General features: G+C 37.8%; 1 protein-coding gene across 1 annotated transcript; it reads right to left on the reverse strand.

The window, feature by feature from the left end:
• Nucleotides 1-1,758: 1,758 nt before the first annotated feature.
• On the reverse strand, nt 1,759-16,156 carry LOC136840999 (sex-determining region Y protein-like). The gene is made up of 2 exons (XM_067108017.1): nt 15,205-16,156; nt 1,759-5,688 (listed from the first exon to the last, which is right to left on the reverse strand). The coding sequence occupies exons 1-2, from the start codon at nt 15,319-15,321 to the stop codon at nt 4,330-4,332; spliced, it is 1,476 nt and encodes a 491-aa protein (XP_066964118.1). The 5' UTR covers nt 15,322-16,156; the 3' UTR covers nt 1,759-4,329.
• Nucleotides 16,157-17,995: the final 1,839 nt, after the last annotated feature.

Genomic DNA, 17,995 nt, shown 5'->3' on the forward strand with positions numbered 1-17,995 from the left:
GACATTTCTTTAATGCGTTTACATTAGATCTCACATACACTTATTTCTGATGTAAAGCAATATCCACTCCTACACATCTGACCACTTTTTCAATCTGTCTCACCCAGTCTAGGAGCCCACACCCTAACCAGCCGTCTCACCCAAACCAAAAATAACAAGATTAATTATTGTGGAAGATCATTTTTAAAAAGATTCAAATTAAATATTAACATGGAAATCCCGACCCCTCTGGACATCTTCGGCATCGGAACATTTTATCAGAAAGAGAGGGCAGAAGGTGATGCGGACTGGCTGCAGGAGGAAATTTCTTTACAAAAAAAAAACAACTTGTTTTACCGGTGGTTAATGAGCGAGTGCTTGGCAACCATTTCGATTTCCAATATGATAAACACAGGCAAAAGCAGTAAGCAACGTTTGTTGGGGCCAATCAAGAGACGGAGTAGTGGTAATGCTGTTATTCACTGCAGGTAACAGCAGCTCTGCTACTATTACTCTGGGAAGGTCTTATAATCATCCTTGGCGTTGCCAAAGACTGATGCTTTTGTTTACTGCTTCCTGTCTAGAATGCACCCGTCACCGTGGAGGGTAGTGACTGCTCACGAGACCAGTCAAGGTGCAAAAGTATGCACTCTGAATTATAATTGGTCAATCACTTTGGTAAGCCATTCTTCAGAAAACATTGAGAGTGCTTAAATCTTAATCACTTTGCTTCGTTATTAAGAAGAGATGTTAAATTGATATCTTTGTCTGCTTCCTCACCTAGCGGTATCGAGATGAATTGCGCAATTTGAAAATCAAAACGCGGCTTAAGCATCCGTATTCTTTCACAGAAGAACAATTGATTTATGGAAACGCGCAATATTTGACTTGTCCAGAAAATTGTACATAAATGAACTATTATTTCTATCTTAAAACTGCCGAGTAACTTCGTAGAGAGATATAGTCTCATGGATATTCTTTAGCTGAAGAACACAAGGATTTCATTTTTCAATATCCTGAATTTGCGGGAATGCTCTTTCACAGAGCCACAGTGTTTTCATTGGGCTGCCTACTGTTTCCGGTGTTATCTCTGCTCACTAAAATCAAGGTGTTAATAAACAGCAAAATTATCGATCTTGTTTCCATTTGGAATCGTATCATAGAAACCTCGAATAAAATGTTTGTACATTAAGATTGGGAGTGTGAAATGTGCTGTATTTCTCTCTCATTTTTTATTCCTCATCGGAACCACTTAGTCTGTGATGTAGAACTTACCGGGATTGGACAGTTGGCATTTATGGTTTCGCTTTCATTTTGTCCTGTCGAAATTTTTCCATAATAAGCAACTCATTCCAAAACAATTTTTCAGATTTCTAAAATCCTCTCTGAAAAGATGAATTCTTCATTTTGAGGCGATCTCAACTACAGCGGTTGACTTTTACACGCCGCTGACTACACCTGATGCTATACTTTTAGAGATACAATCCATAGAAATTGGCGCTTAAGAATTGAATAGATCAATTTTAATGGCTGCGTTTATCACAAATGTTCCTTCTTTCATCTCTCTTCGCCTTGTATCATTTGTTATTCCCTTTTTTTTTGTAGGGGTGGGTGGGCGGGAGAACTAACATGTAAAGTTTAATACAATGTTTTTTTCCCTAAACCCCTTTATTTGTAGAGTGTTTCCAAAGATTTGACATGTTCTTTCACCAACATTGCAGACTACGCTAAACAAAAGGAAAAGCCATTACTGGAAGGAAAATGAAATAAAAGGAAAAATAATTTCAGTAACTTTTACTTCGGTGGTGCAAACGTGTAAAAAAATGTTCTGTTGCAGCTACATAAATGCAATACGAAACCCTAATAATAAATATCTTATATACATAATTCTGCATAAATATTTGAGCCACAACAATAAGTACCAGAAGCCAAATAGATATTTAACTGAGAGAGAGAGAGAGAGAGAGAGAGAGAGAGAGAGAGAGAGAGAGAGAGAAGTTAGGATAAAAACGCTACAGGAAACTAAAGAATGAGATAAAGTATCGCAGAAAAACGAAGAGCAATTGACGAAAATGAAACAGCGAGGCAAAACGTTTTTAAGACTTGAAAGATCAAGATACATGAATCAGATGTAACCGGATTCAGATAAAGTACTGAACATCTATTTTGTTATTACATTTACAAAAGCACTTGCGAGGAACCTCCGTGCTTTGCGATATATAACATGAATAAATTTACATTCTTTTCAGTAGTGACTATATCCCTATAGAATAAAAACATGCATTTAGCATAACTGAATCCAAAATTACACCTAAAATATTTTTATGTTATTCACATATGTCATTTCTATTTTAGAAAATATATATATATTTATATCAGGAGAAAAGTTTCACTTATATTACACTTCAACATTAACCTTAGAATACTTTCGTAAATGTCAATATGTAACCAAAAGATACAGAATGAGAAAGAAATGAGTAAAGAGAATAAGGATGAATTTCTTGTTGGTAAGCATGGCATTATGGTTCTTAGAGAGATCAAGAAATAACCAGCTTTCTCGACCATTTCGTTGTGTTCCGTGAGTTTTGAGCTGAACATAAAAAAGTAAAAGAAACAAAAAAAACTCAGTACGTCATCTCATATATTAATTAAAACAATCAAATTAAAACCATCTCTACTTCTCTACCACAAAAATGTAGTGATACAAAATTCGTAAAAACACACAACAAAAAATATTTATAACAACTTCCTTAAACAATAAAAATTTCATTTGTTTGATGCTTTGGCTCAGTTCCTTAACCACGAGATTTTCTGCATTTGGCCGAAAGTACCGTACTGTATATGTCAATATCACCGCCTTTCAGTTTTCAGTTATTCTTCTTACAATACGATAGACTTCTAGTAATTTGAAACCACAGGGTTTGCTACACTTTTTTGAACATATCATTTGAAAATTGTCCTCTTCTCTATAACCCCATTTTTTTCTTTTTTTCTTTTTTAGTAAGAGTCACTGTCAAAACTGTCAAAAATGAGGAAAATATCCCATTGAGGTTTAATCAATGCCAAAAAAAATTGTAACATTAGAGCTCGAATGTCTATTAAAAAAATTACGAGCCCAAGGTTTTTATTCCCCTTTTATTATGAAAAGTGGCATTGACCAGTTCTCACCATCATACGAAAACGTTAATCTTTCAAAGACTGACGTATTTTCTTAGCACCCTTTCTATGAAAAAAATCGGGAGAAGTCACAGACTCAGACAACTATGTCCGTTTGCGTGTTAGAATTGCGTATCGGGGCCTTCATTCGGAAACCTTGATTTTCTTTCTTGTCATTTAACGAGTTCCAGACCTCCTGTTGACAACTTCGATTGCTATGAACGCAGTCAAAGAGTAAAAGAAACGCAATCACGCGCCAGGGACTTACTTTCAGCAGGACCAGGATTAGCAACGACGATAGTCGTACAGATAAGCCTGCCTAACCCGTGGTCACCGACTGCCTGACTAGATTTCTCTAGAACGGCAGCTGCTATTTGTCGGTTCTGCATTCCGATTATGTAAATATCGGTATGGGGAAAATAAATGTTAAAAAAATAAAAATAGAGCCTACATAACTGAAGCCTCTCTTATCGGCCATGTCAAATGTGATGAAGGCAGCGCTTGTGGCTTGAGCCAGGCGCTGTGCCACGAGATGTCGCAATTGATCGTTCTTTCTCGTTCATATCTTGTTTTTCACCTGATCGACTGTGTGATTACGACTTGACTAGAATACTTATTCTGTCACGAGAACCTGTATTTTTTCCTTTAAACAATGAACAAGCATAAACAAGATAAAGAAATTCTGCGAATGAACTGGTAACTAACAACTAAAATATACCCGGCAAAGAAACATCATAGTTATGTATATAGTTATAATCTTATTTACAGTCAGTGCATGCGTCAATGACTTAACATGAAATAAACAATGAAAACATCTGATAATCTTATGTACAGGAATATTTTTTGTGAATGCACGTATTATGTGTATACAGTACAGGTAATATATATATAAGGTAAATATAGGTTCTTATGTTTGTATCATGGGAGACGATTAATGAATACAGAAAGTTTTATCTTTCTTTTTTTATACTGAAAGACGTAAAATACTTGACTGAGGTCAAGATTGCACTTACAAGCTTTTTTTCTAAAATTTGTAAAGATGTGTTTACATCGTGAAATAAGGTAAGCCCTCATAGAAGCCCCCTTCAGAGGTGTTTTCAGATGAATGTCAACTTTGAGAAACTTAACATCGAAAGTCAGGAGTGGCAACGTTTGATGCCGACCGTTTCTATAAATTAAAGGCTATTACCGGGCTCAAGAGTTTATCCAGGCGTTCATTATTTCGAAGTCGGCCAAAACGTTCGATGGGGTGTTGGACGTTATTCCAACATTATTCCAAGTGCTGGAAGCCGATCCCGCCGACTCGTAACCGAGATCGGCCAATGATTCCAGTTCCACTTTGAGGTCAGAGGTCATTGGAATCAGCTCGGTGACGCCAATGTTATCCAGATCATCCAGCGTTGCCGGATGGGCCTCAGGTGCCTCCACCTTAATAGCAGGTGGAGGCGCAGTTTGTTGGTGTCGCTGGTGCTGATGCTGTTGGTGCTGCCGTTGGTGTTCCTGGTGGTGTTGGTGACGCTGATGATGTTGCTGGTGTTGGTGTTGGTGTTGGTGTTGGCGATGCTGAGTATTCGAGGTGTTGAAGAATGAAGTTTGGTTGCTGACCGGAGAGTAAAGACATGAGTGTTGTTGGTGGTATTCAAGTTCGTGCTGGTGATGCTGCTGCTGCTGCTGCTGCTGTTGCTGCTGCTGCTGTTGCTGCTGCAACACCAGCTGTTCGGAATACTCTTGTTCTTGTTTCATATATCTGGCACTGTCGATGGGTTTCAGGTAACTGTGCGGTAGTTTGTGCTCTTGGTAGTATCCAGGCTGGTACGGATGTTGTCTCTGCGGCAAGCTGTAACTACAGCTACTAGACATATGGTTCGGAGGAGGTGGATGAGAAGGGACGACGCTGTGGTACGGGTAGGGGGAGGAGGACGTCACACTCGAATTCGTATGGAGAAGACCCTCGCTCCGTTTGTTATATTTCTGCGGCGGTGTTGTTGCCGCAGTGTTATAGCCCGCCATGTTGGTGGTCCTGTTGAAATTGTGATCGTCGAAGTTGAAGGCGCTCTCGGGCGAATCTGGGAGGTCGGAGGTTGTAGGACTAGTAGGGACTCTAGGAGGTGAAGTTGGGGTCAGAGGCAAAGACCAGCCGACTTGGTCTTCGGCTGACTGGGGGTCCAACTGGGTCTTTCCAACATTGGCGTCTTTGCTCGATTTGATGTTGTTGGCAAATTCTTTGCAGATGTTATTCATCTGGTGGACTTTAGCCACCTTGCCACCATTTCTTTCACAAACGCCTTTCAAAGGATCTTTCGATTTCTTGCGCGGTCGGTACTTATAGTCAGGGTATTCCCGCATGTGGAGCTTCTTCAGGCGCTCTGCTTCATCCCTGTAAGGACGTCGTTGTTCCTCCGTCAGAAGCTTCCAGCGCCGACCAAGTTGTTTGGAGATTTCAGCGTTGTGCGTATCTGGCGCGAACTTGACGATCTCCCGTCGCTCCATTTGCGACCAGACCATGAAGGCGTTCATAGGCCGCTTGATATGATTCGGCGGGTGTTTCTTCGTCTGAAAAGAAAGAAAACAGAGTTAGTGACACACACCGAGGAATAATGTTACGATAGATTGTAATAAAATACCGAAAGAAAATTTCACAAGCTAAAGATCAGTTTTCTTTGAAACACCGATATTGAAAGCTTCATCAAAGCTGAATGTAGCTTATCAGAACAGCTTGATAGTCATCGTTAATCGCAACTTCATTTACTATACATTTAAAATTATGGAAGGTTTTGTAACTATGAGTTTATTAGTGAACAAAAAGCAATAATATTATGTTACAGGTGATTTTAAGGCCACACAAAATAGAATGAATCAACTAGATGGTCACAATGTAGACAGATTCATTATTGTGTTAACACATTCATGAACAGGGAGTTTTTTTTTTTCTATTGAAAATAACCATCTATGACTATCATATCTATGTAATGGTGTACAATATCGTGTAACGAAAATAACACAAATTAAATATATAACATTTTACACTCACGTTCTACAAATCGGTACCGATAAGATAACAAACATGTGGATGTGTACGGAGGAGCATCGGCATTGTGTGTTCAATGTTTTGCACAGCAAAATAACTTTACATAGATCATCTTAAAAAGTAATCTAATTTTCAAACACTTTACATGCTACAAGCCGGCAACTGCATGTTTTGTAAAAGTAAATATACACTTTTCTCTTCAAGGAACTAGAGCCTGCAGGATTCTCTTCATCTAAGTGGCAATGACTTATTTTTTACAGCAGTGCGTTATTTCCTCCGCGGGTAATTCTAAAAACTAGTTTACGAAAGGCCAACGATAAATAGTTTCTTCCCTCTAGGTATCGTTACAAAGTTATTGGCATCCGCTCAAAACCTAACGCTAAAAACCCGGTGAAGTCAGAGATGTTTAGAACCTCGCGGTTCTGTCATAAGTACAGTCAACACCTGGCAAGTATTGCAGTCCGTGTTTACACTCAAAAGTATTCGTAAAGAAATAAATACCCACCAAGTTAGCTGCGTAAACCTTTACATAGCCAGTAGGCCGCTTGAATTTGGGGTTTTCATGCCTTACCGGACATAGGCCCAAAACATTTAGGGAGTAATAGAACACCTGGCAATCAAGACCTGCGGAGACTTTTGTCACGTACTGTTTGTCGGTTTTGGTAAACCCATTTGAATCTCGCGTTTGTTCCTCATCGGCAACGCGGGGAAGTGTTGTCCTCGGTAGCTGCAAAAGATTATGCCGAGCTCTGACTTTGTTTGTAAGTAATAGAAAGTATTAATTCTGATAAACGCGTGGTGACGGGCAAGCGTATATCTTTGTTATAATCTTTTTTTATACTGAATAGTGTCTGCTGTAATTTGTTGTTGCTAGGTTTCACAAAGCAAACGCATGAATGTACAAATTCAAATTATACCAATAATGCAAAGGTCATCACTTCCTCGACATCGAAGTTCAAAACTGGTATTATGGGTTAGAGAATATCACAACCATCCAGTGAGTTACGGAGAACAAGCAGTGTCCCTGAAATATGAATGACGAAAGTTCGCCCCATTCTCGGGGAATGTTGTTCCGTGCTCTCAAATATGAATTTTCATGTGCACCAGTTTACATGGCAAATGTGCTATGTAGCCAAAAGACGCCGGATTGCATTTGTGTTTTCATGGATTTAATGGTCAGTCATTTTATTTGTTATTGAAGGTGCTTATCAAATACTAAGGAAACAAGGGAAATAAATCGTCCATGGCAATCTGAAGTCATTAAAAATGCATATCGTCGTCGTCGTCGTCATCGTTTTTGCCAGTGTTATCATGCTCACAATCTTCATCTTCATCCAAAAGCAGACCAGCACTTTTGGTCGTCGTTTTTCACCTACGTTAAATATTAATGATTGTTCCCAAAAGCTTCGAAGGCTTTCAATAGACCGCGTTTTTTTTTACTACGTCAGTAGTATTTGATATATTATAGGTATGAGAGCAAATGTCACGCAGACCTGATGTATGAACGTAATTTCGACATCGGAAAAACATTTCCACAAATACAGTCATAGTAAATTTTGCACAACAGGTTAGAGACGTATCGATTAGGTTTTACCTCTGTAAAGTGACAGCATATTACTCTAAAATAAGAGTATATATATATATATATATATATATATATATATATATATATATATATATATATATTATATATATATATATATTATATAACTATATATATATATATATATATATATATATATAACATATATATATATACATACATACACACACATATATACAAGTATATATACTGTATATATATATGTATGTATATATATATATATATATATATATATATAATATATATATATATATATATATATATATATATATAACGATCTACAGTATAATGATTGATATCGCCCAACATTTACATGTCAGAAAAAAGATACCATGTAGGCTAATGTCATTTGGAACCTTCCAGGGTTTACGCTGGCGTTTTTCAAATCAAGAAGCAGAAATTGCACAAGTCAAAACATCGTGGTTGAATTTGTGTATCCTTTAATTATCCGTTATTTACTTATTCACTTATATTCCTGTGACGGAAAACTCTCTTTCATTCAAGTCAAATTATTTATCCACCTATAGGTTGCTTCTGTGCCGTTGAAATCAACGATGGGATTTGAAGAAGCATATTTTTCCTTTTTAAATATCATCGCACTCTCCCAGTTTATAACTGGGTGATCTTTCAGAATATCAAAGGTCAAGAGCGACTATTAAAGTAACAAAACGACTTCGCTTAACCGGACGTTGTCTTGAGATACGTTTACACAAAGCGGCCCCTTTGTCTCGTGACCGGTTACCGGAAATCGTAAGGACACTATTTATTCTACGGGATGTGGACGCCCAGTAACAAAGTGCAGCTTAGTAAGACTTGCTGTAAAAAATTACTATATGGACAATTATATATATATATATATATATATATATATATATATATATATATATATATATATATATATATATATATATATATATAAATTAAGTCATTTTCAAATGTACCAACTCATTACATCGTTTTAACTCTAAGGGGATGTCCGGTTCTTTGGTCAAAGTATACTGCTAACCGATGGTTCTTTCAAGTGTACAGAGGAAAATATAGTTAATTAAAACATTCCTAATATGCAAATTAGTAATGAAATACTTCATCAGACTTACAGGATAAAACAACAAGAAGGTTCTGATTCAATCTTTTTCTACCCATTCAGGATAGCTTGGTGTTGTCACTGAAAATAATGAAGTACTCTCTCTCTCTCTCTCTCTCTCTCTCTCTCTCTCTCTCTCTCTCTCTCTCTCTCTCTCTCTCTCTCTCTCTCTATGCACCAATGTCTTTTCACACATAAGTTCATGCTTACATATTCTGCACAAATCCATAAAAGTTTTCTACAAAAAATTAAAATCCTTCACATATGAGTCTATTAAATTATTGTTTGCGATGTTACTTCATTCAGCTATTAAGTAAACAAAATTTGCGAAACTAGAGTTTACTTAAAAATCAGGCGTTCCATCTCCGCGTAACTCTGTCTACATGTCCTACTACTGTATTCAGAGCTCAGAAAAGCTTTCTTAAGGGTTTATCAAAGATATCTGGATTTATTTTTATGGTTCTTTGGTATTCAAAACTCACAAGTTAGTCATATTAATCGTTGCAAGGAAAGTTATGAAAGCGCTCCTTACTACAGCGGATCTCTGTCTAATTAATATTATGAAAAGACTCTAATGTTTATTTACGTGAAGCGTAGGTACGACCCGCTGCTTTAATTTTTCTTCTGAAGGAAGCTGGAAAGGAAACTCTCTCTCTCTCTCTCTCTCTCTCTCTCTCTCTCTCTCTCTCTCTCTCTCTTAAATGCAACCGGAAAGCAGCTGTCCAGGAAAGCAGGTAGAGAAGCGGCAGGTGTGTCACGGTGGATGAGGGAGAAAACAAGGATGCGTGCATCCTCTGAAAGCCAATCCCAATTCTTGATTCTTGGATTTTTGCACGAGAGAGAGAGAGAAGAGAAAGAAGAAGAAAGAAAAGAAATTCGAAGGATTAAAAAAATTACAATACATATATGGCTCTATGTATGCTTAACTTTCTTCGATATTATGACATTGCACTTATGATAATATACATAGATATATAGGGCGCATGTTACTGTATGTATAATTTCATGTATATATAATATATATATATATATATATATATATATATATATATATATATATATATATATATACACACACATGAATATACACACACATATATGTACATATATAAAACTATACACACAGTAACATGCGCCCTATATATCTATCTATATATTATAATAAGCGCAATGTCATAATATGGAAGAAAGCTAGGCATACGTAGAGCCAGACGGAAAGTCAGATAACAGAGTAACAGGTGGAGAGACAGAGCGCGCGCTGCAACAGAAGCTCTGCAAGAGGCCGGTGAGCTCTTGGCGGTGCTCATCCTTTGACATCTAAGCCCTTTCTCTGCCACTCCGTAGTCTGCCGCCGGACGACCTCCCTACTCCTATCAAACTCAACAGGTGTCATTGGCGATCCCTACATTTACACACCTTCCTTCCGTCTCCACCCCCGGGATTCTCCGTCTCCCTCCCCCATTCCCGCTTTCTGCCTCTCCCGCAACCCCTCACCCCCGGCTCCCATAATCTCTTTAAATATGTTTCCCATAAACTCCCCTACCGACGCCCAACACACTCCCTTCTCGTCCTATTTGTAGACTTGCGCGTGTTCATAGTGGACAATTATTTGGGTTGGTCCTGCTGGGTTTTCTCCCTTTTTTGTGGTCACTACAAGGACGAATTTGCGAACGGTTTTGCCGATTTATTTTTTATTTCTTTTTTGGAAATGGCACGGCAAATTATTCATTCCGTCTAGTCGGGACAGTTTGTCTTGGGAGCAGTATTTCAACAGACTTTTTCTCTCTCTCTCTCTCTCTCTCTCTCTCTCTCTCTCTCTCTCTCTCTCTCTCTCTCTCTCAGCATCATTATAATATTTATCAAAAATATTTAGATTTTCTAACATTCAGTGAAAACATTGACAAGAATGAAACGAAGAAATCGACAAATTAGCTTTAGTGATCTAGTCTTTGCGGCAAGTCGTTTTTGGCCAGTTGTAGTTATTGTTTTGATTGGGTAACTTATCACTTTATTTGTTCGACTAAAAGTCTAATATATCAGCAGTTATATATTATTTAACAATAAAGAAAATTGTCATGCCATGTTTTGCAGGTTTTGGCACTTCAGCGACCAGGGTTACCATCTCTACCCGCCAATGGATGAAACAAAAACTTTACTTCACATTCTGTTCATTAGTTCTCTACATATATGTATGTATGTATGTATGTATATATATATATATATATATATATATATATATATATATATATATATATATATATATATATATATATATGTCTGTGTGTGTATGGTTTATGATAAATAAAAAGGATCCTTATCAACAATCAATTTTCATACAATACTCATACCACTTTAATCATTAGCATCTGTATTGATAAATAAACTTCTGGTTTCAGAAGCTTGCATACGATCGCAGTACCAAAGAAAAATGATTATGATCCAGTGAGGAAAAAAGTACATTAAGGAAACATTTGGGCAACTGATGTTGCAGAGGAAAACAACGTTTCTCAAACAACACGGAGAAGATAAAAATAATATTAAACAAAGATACTCAATCGTCTTACGTACGACTATGAATTGTAATCAACGGCGAGGAGAGACAGCAGCCATCCAAGTAATTGATTAGAGACAAGAACACCATTGAAAACATGTCCTCCAACTCGCAGGTATGAAATGCGTAACTCAAGGGTTTCTTTAAACGTCATAATTCGTCCAAGAATCGCGTGAACGTGAAGGGAAAAGAAACGCTTAAGCTTTCGTCAGCACAAAACAATTACAAGTTCTCAAGTATCAAGTATGCGACACTTAATAACCGAGGCAGTCACTGTGAGCTGTACGGAGTAACCAATTAATATCTGAGGGAAACGCTCCAAGTTTTTTTTTGATCTACACGAAGTGTACCATAAGAAAAACTACAGGTCTTGATAAAGAGTACACTAGTGCGTAATTTTTTTTTTTTTCGAAGGCCATTAATAGCAGAGGGAAACGCTCTGAGCCATTCATTCTCCGCGAAAAATACCTCAGGAAAAATACGTTCACAGCAATAACAAGTCTTTCTAAGGAGGTTTTTATTCTCTGAACGGAAACATAAGGCTGCAAGAGCTCGACAGAAATACCTACGGCTTTTAAACTCCACTGTAATCCTTCTCCTCAGGTGATTACAGCCAAAACAACGCCTCGGTAATCCCGGGGATTTACCTGTAATACCCTAACAGTAATCTGTACAAATCTGTGAAATCCTTGCCGCAGAGATAATAGTTCAACAAAGGTACTTTGAGGACATCGTTATTAGGTTTTAGCGACGCTGTTGTTTGTCGATCAGATCATTGTTAGGGTGGATGATCTTCCGTTACTGAATGTTAATTGTGTTAAGAGACTTTCTGTTTTATATGAGATTTATGTCGAATTCTCTCTCTCTCTCTCTCTCTCTCTCTCTCTCTCTCTCTCTCTCTCTCTCTCTCTCTCTCTCTCTTTTAACTTTCAACATAGTTACACTGCTAAATGGATATTGTATGAAAATATATGTTATTCTATAGATTTGGGTTTCCATTGTAGCACGGGAGAGAGATTAGTTTGTATTTTATTTGTTAAGGAAAAATTCTTGTTAAAATCAAATATCAAATCAGAGCTTAATTAGTAGTCATTGTTTTTTTTCCGTCACACTTTCGAGAATCAAGAAGTTCAGAGACAAAATTGTTTCAGATGAGATATATGAAACGCAGCTCCGTCCAGCCACCAAACAATTAAGATACCTATCGTTGACAGCTTCATAATATTTGTTTGGAACTGACTTTTGAAGCTTTGTGTCGTGACGTATATTTATAAGATAAAACAAGTGAAATAACGTAGTTGTAAAGTTATGAGGAATATTATCCTAAATTAGGTGAGATAACAATTTATTATATACTTAGTAATTCCCTTCAGGTCTGTTCATCCACGAATCATTTTTAATATGGCCTTTAAATAAAGGGTGGTGGAAAAAAAACAATGACACTAATTAAGCTCTGATGTGATATTTGATTTTAACAAGAGTTTTTCCTTAACAATTAAAAGGCAAACTAATCTCTTTCCCGTGCTAAAATGACGACCCAAATCTACAGAATAACATAATTTCATACGATTTCCATTTAGCAGTGTAACTATGTTGAAAGTTAAAAATGAGAGAGAGAGAGAGAATTAATTTAAAGATAACATTATTCGTTACATGTTAAAATGTAATCATTCCTTTCATATACGCCTTGCCTAATCGGCAAACAAAAATTGAGCCTGTCACGACAATATGTACCGGAAGTATGCTAACAAGTCTAACCGCAGGTGAATCACCCTACGGGAACTCCTCTCCCTATTCCAAAAGTTAGTTTTTCGCAAATTACTGCATCAAAGCAGCTGTTTTAAATTTATCGCCCAGGAAACCTTTACAGTAAATAAGCGATGGGTTCAACTTGATGGAAGAGACTCCTGCAGTGATGTAAGAGATTTTCCGGGTAATTCTATTGCAAGTTGCAGATGAGGCTTGAGTGCGGAAGAATCGAGCGCTTTAAGGCACAGAATATCAAGTCATTTTATTTGTTAATTCACATGGTTTTGGCCTTTAAGTTATGAAAACGGTATGAAAATATCCAACGAACATATACAAAGTGTTATCAGGATTGAACGCAAACTTGACTGATTTAAGCCCTCAGTCGGTTACTTGATTATATCGCCTCAATAGATGAGTTTTCAACCGATTCACTTCCAAATTCTTTTATGTAATTTATCTACATCCCATAATTTCCGACTTTAAAATCACAGATACCCAAAGGAATCATGTATGCATTAAAGGAAACTCATGGATTATATGATTATGTTTATATATATATATATATATATATATATATATATATATATATATATATATATATATATATATATATATATATATATATATATAATTTGTTTTTATTCTATCGGACGTCTTTCCCCTTCGTTGCTATTTGACACGCTTTCGTCGTCATTTCCAGTTTAGAAATCAAAAGAGCCACTTGCTACGCTTTAAGGCGTTCCCTTTTATTAAGAGATGAGAATCATTTCCAAAATATATCAAAATTCTAGTCCACTTTTCGTTTATATATTGTTACCGTGTTCATAAATTAGCATCACAATTCATGCCAAACTCTTATCTCAAAAACCTTCTGCAGAAAGGTTACAATGTCAAATACTTGCGAGAATCACATTTATCATTCAAACTACCAAACTGAATTGTCTCTTCATATGGGCTAATAATAACTGGTGCAATAATGTGTAACACATCTGCCATAAGTCTAATTGTGTGTACAGTTTTACACTCCCTTTTTTGTTATAAATTTAATGTGTGCGTTTGTACATTATTTCTTTAAGCACGCAAGCAAACCTTTGGATTTGATAATTATAGATATATGTGCGTATGTATATATATATATATATATATATATATATATATATATATATATATATATATATATATATATATATATATATATATATATATATATATATATGTAATCAAAAATTTATGTACTTTTGCATTGATTTACATTTCATTAGCAAAGAGTAAAAAAAAAAAATACCTGTATTACATGGTCAAAATGTTGCAAAGGCTATGTCTGTCACTACCAATATTCTAACAAATTATGGTGATATTTATTGGCCATGTGTCGCTCCAGAATACTTAATTAATTCAACTTTTCTACAAATAACCATATTTTTTTATCCTTCGCCAGAATATTAATTCTGAATCCTTTAAAGACAACTTGAACTTATGTTTGACAAATCATGTTCTTCTGATGGTACTTGTGATCGATAACAATAGTTTTGATTTAGTTATAAATAGTTTTCTAAAGCCTCACTTTTGTTATATGTAGTAAATCGTTGTCTAGAAAATAAATAAAAAATTCAGTTATTTCTGGGTAACTTCCCCCACCCCCCTTTTTTTTACTTTAGAAATGAAATTATTACTATGGGTTTCGAACACCTTATAAGTAAAGACACTGCCACTTTGCGTATGCAACACTCTCTGGGAATTTCGAGTGTTTAAAACGAAAATCTATAGGCACTTCCACTATGCATGGATACTCTAAATCAGGCAACTTTATACGAGGTTTTGGAAACCGTTTAATTACAGGATGCGACGTAGAACGCATTCAGAAGAGATCTGAGATTCTTAATATACATCGCGTGTTCTTTTTCCACACCTGGACTCACAGGCGCACCTGAATAAACAGCCGCACCACTCACACGCACATTCATACACGAACGTAAAACGCACAAGCACACGCACACACACACACAAACACCTTAGAATGTCCTTAACGAAGCGTGTCTCGTGTCTTTGCTCACCTGAGTGGCATCCGAGTAAGGCGTGGCCGAGTTCTCATTCACAGCTAAGGAGCCAAAGGGCACTCCCGCCGACAGAGGGTGATCTATCGAAATCTCCTGGAGGTTCTGCGGCAGCATTTTTGCATCCGAGGGAAGCACTTCCCTTCTTTCGGCAAACGCTGTCGATGTCACAGATTACTTCAGTGCTCTACTTTATTTGTTGGCCCGAATGGATGATTTTAATCTCACAGTCCTGGCTTTGTTAAGTTTTCGTTCATTTATTAAGTAGATTTTCTCTTCAGATTATGACAATACGACAAAAGTTCACTTAAACCAATTCTCTCACACTAACTGTGCCAGTATGCAAACTCGCTGTAACTGAATGTTCGGGAAATTTTTCACTTTTATGCAGGTCATTCAATACTTTCCTCTAACCTGTCAGTATCGAGTGTGGTTGTTCGGACCACAAAAGCCAGCAAAATTTCCACTGTTCAGCTTTTCAGTGTGAAATCTTTGATTTTAACAGCCATTGCAAGTATCACAGTTTCAGCTGTCCACCAAAGAGTCATTTCACATTGATCACTTAATCCAATCTTTCAGAAGGCGGTTCCCTTCAACTGTTAACATGGCATGTCAGCACTAATCAGTTCAATAAGTTGAGAACAGAAAGCATCCATAACGTAGAGTGCCGGAGAGTTTAATCCTTCCTCAGCAGAGGTGTCGCACCTTCTGGGGCGAGTATCCTCTCTCACAAAAAGTTCGCACTGGAAATGGAAAGCCCTCAGGTAAGTGACGTCCACTCGCGATCAAGTGACAAGTAGCACTGGCACCTCGAGGAGCGAGGCGAGACCCAAGGTTCCTCCTCCGTCTTCTTCTCGACTCCTTCCCGCGTGAAGGTGTGTGTTACACTGGGCATGAGAAATCAGACCACATGGCTTTTTGAACATCGCTTAACTGGCGACCTTTGCTGGGTGGGTGGAGGCACGAGCACTCCGTCGGGGGAACGAGGGACCGCGCGAGGGAGACTCCTCTCCCCCTGCGGAGGGGAGTGGGGAAGAGGGGCTGAGGTGACCTGCTCATGATTATGTCAGCTTTGCAGCTTTTGCAAGGGAAGAAAAGGAAATTACTTTATTAGCGCTATGAATGCAACGTATAGTTTACTTTAGCTAAAGTTTCACTGGAGATTCGTTTTCTCACCTCTTTATTGTCGAAAGCACCCCGAAATCAGCCGAAGTGCTTTGTTTTCATTTGACATTATTGCAACAACTTGTCAAGGGAAATCTTGTGTACCTTATGTCGTAGTTGGCCGGATGTTTTCATGGCACGGGATGCTATTCAATGAATATCGGGATCGCCTTCTTGCCAACTTATAGAATAAATTGCTGCTGAGACGGGATTCAATAAACCACCAAATCCGGTCGAGAAAGTAACGTGAAATTTCCAAAATCAGGATGAAGCAGCGAAGGAAGAAAAAATCACGCACCGAGACCCTCTCTTGCGGCGACGTGATTGGGCGAGAGGGTGGATGACGTTGGTAGTCGACCAATCAGCGGCCACCTCGGACAACAAGGGCGAGGGAGAGGATGGCATCTTAGTAAGACCACAGGAAAAGGGGTGACGTTCACACTAACTTTCTTTTCCCCCCTTTCTCTCTCTCTCTCTCTCTCTCTCTCTCTCTCTCTCTCTCTCTCTCTCAAAACATTTCTTTTTGGGACTATCTTCGTCTAGCAACTTTATCTGTCTTGGGAAAATTCGCGGTTCTATTCAGAGGTCGAGAGCAATTTACGATTCTTTCTATGGGTCATGTAAATAACGGATTTACTCAGCCTAATCCGAAAATCAGACTTGGGCCCTATTTGTGGCTATTGTAAACTGTAAATTAATTAACAAGATGTCTCCTGCGCCGAAATTACCATAAATCTAACTGATAGAAATGAGACCGGGGATAACAGGATGAAGTAAATATAACGAGAGAGAGAGAGAGAGAGACAGAGAGAGAGAGAGAGAGGAGGGGAAGCTATATGTAATGAAAAAGAGACATGAGAAGGGAAGGACACCGAGGGCGAGGGGTTGAAATCTGTAATAGAATAGTAATGAGAAAATGCAAGATAGGGACCCCAGCATAAAAAGAGATATCTCTCCCGTGTTATAAGGGAATTAAAGCAAAGGATAAAGGATTTACAGAGAAGATGATGATGATGATAAAACGTGGGAGGGTGTCGAGTATTTTCTTTTTCGGATGTTCTTCCCTTTTTCTTTTTATCTCAAGTCCCTAAGTACGAAGATCAGTGTCAAATGGCGCAGATTTATTGGTAGATTCTGTGTCATTTGCTAAAATCAAAGTGCAGCTGACTGCATGCTTCATTATTTACGTCCTTTAATTGTCGGGCGGAGTGATCCTGTAAATGTCTTCAGTTTGGTTTGTTGTAAATGGGGCGGAGGCAGGGAGCGCCGGCGTGTGCCTCTTAGAGGTCTGGGATCCCGGTGGCCACGTGAAGTGGCTGGAGACATGGACACAGACAAACCAGAGACAAGAGTTTTAACAAAAATCTTCGCCTGTTTTATTAGGATCAGTGTTCCTTTCTTTGCTACATTTCTCTTTTCTTCTGGTACTTCTTATTCATTGATTTCACTGTGTTTTTCTGAATCGTATGCTTGTAGTGTTATATATACCTCCCCATTCCCTTCCTCGTGCTTTCTTCCTTCTTTTCAACTAATTCTGTCAAAATCTATGTCTTTGTATTCTACGTCTTTTTCTTCTTCTTGCGTCTGGTATGGTGCTGCGCGTCTTTGCCCGGATTCTGGAAGGGAC

Source organism: Macrobrachium rosenbergii, chromosome 8 (assembly GCF_040412425.1).
Source record: "Macrobrachium rosenbergii isolate ZJJX-2024 chromosome 8, ASM4041242v1, whole genome shotgun sequence".
NCBI classification, from domain to species: domain Eukaryota; kingdom Metazoa; phylum Arthropoda; class Malacostraca; order Decapoda; family Palaemonidae; genus Macrobrachium; species Macrobrachium rosenbergii.

Bases quoted from the DNA above. Each gene is read 5' to 3' on its own strand.
- LOC136840999 (XM_067108017.1), bottom strand. From the start codon at position 15,321: ATGCTGCCGCAGAACCTCCAGGAGATTTCGATAGATCACCCTCTGTCG. The intron at 5,689-15,204 runs GTGAGCAAAGAC...CTTTCTTTTCAG, and splicing joins CTTACTCGGATGCCACTCAG to ACGAAGAAACACCCGCCGAA.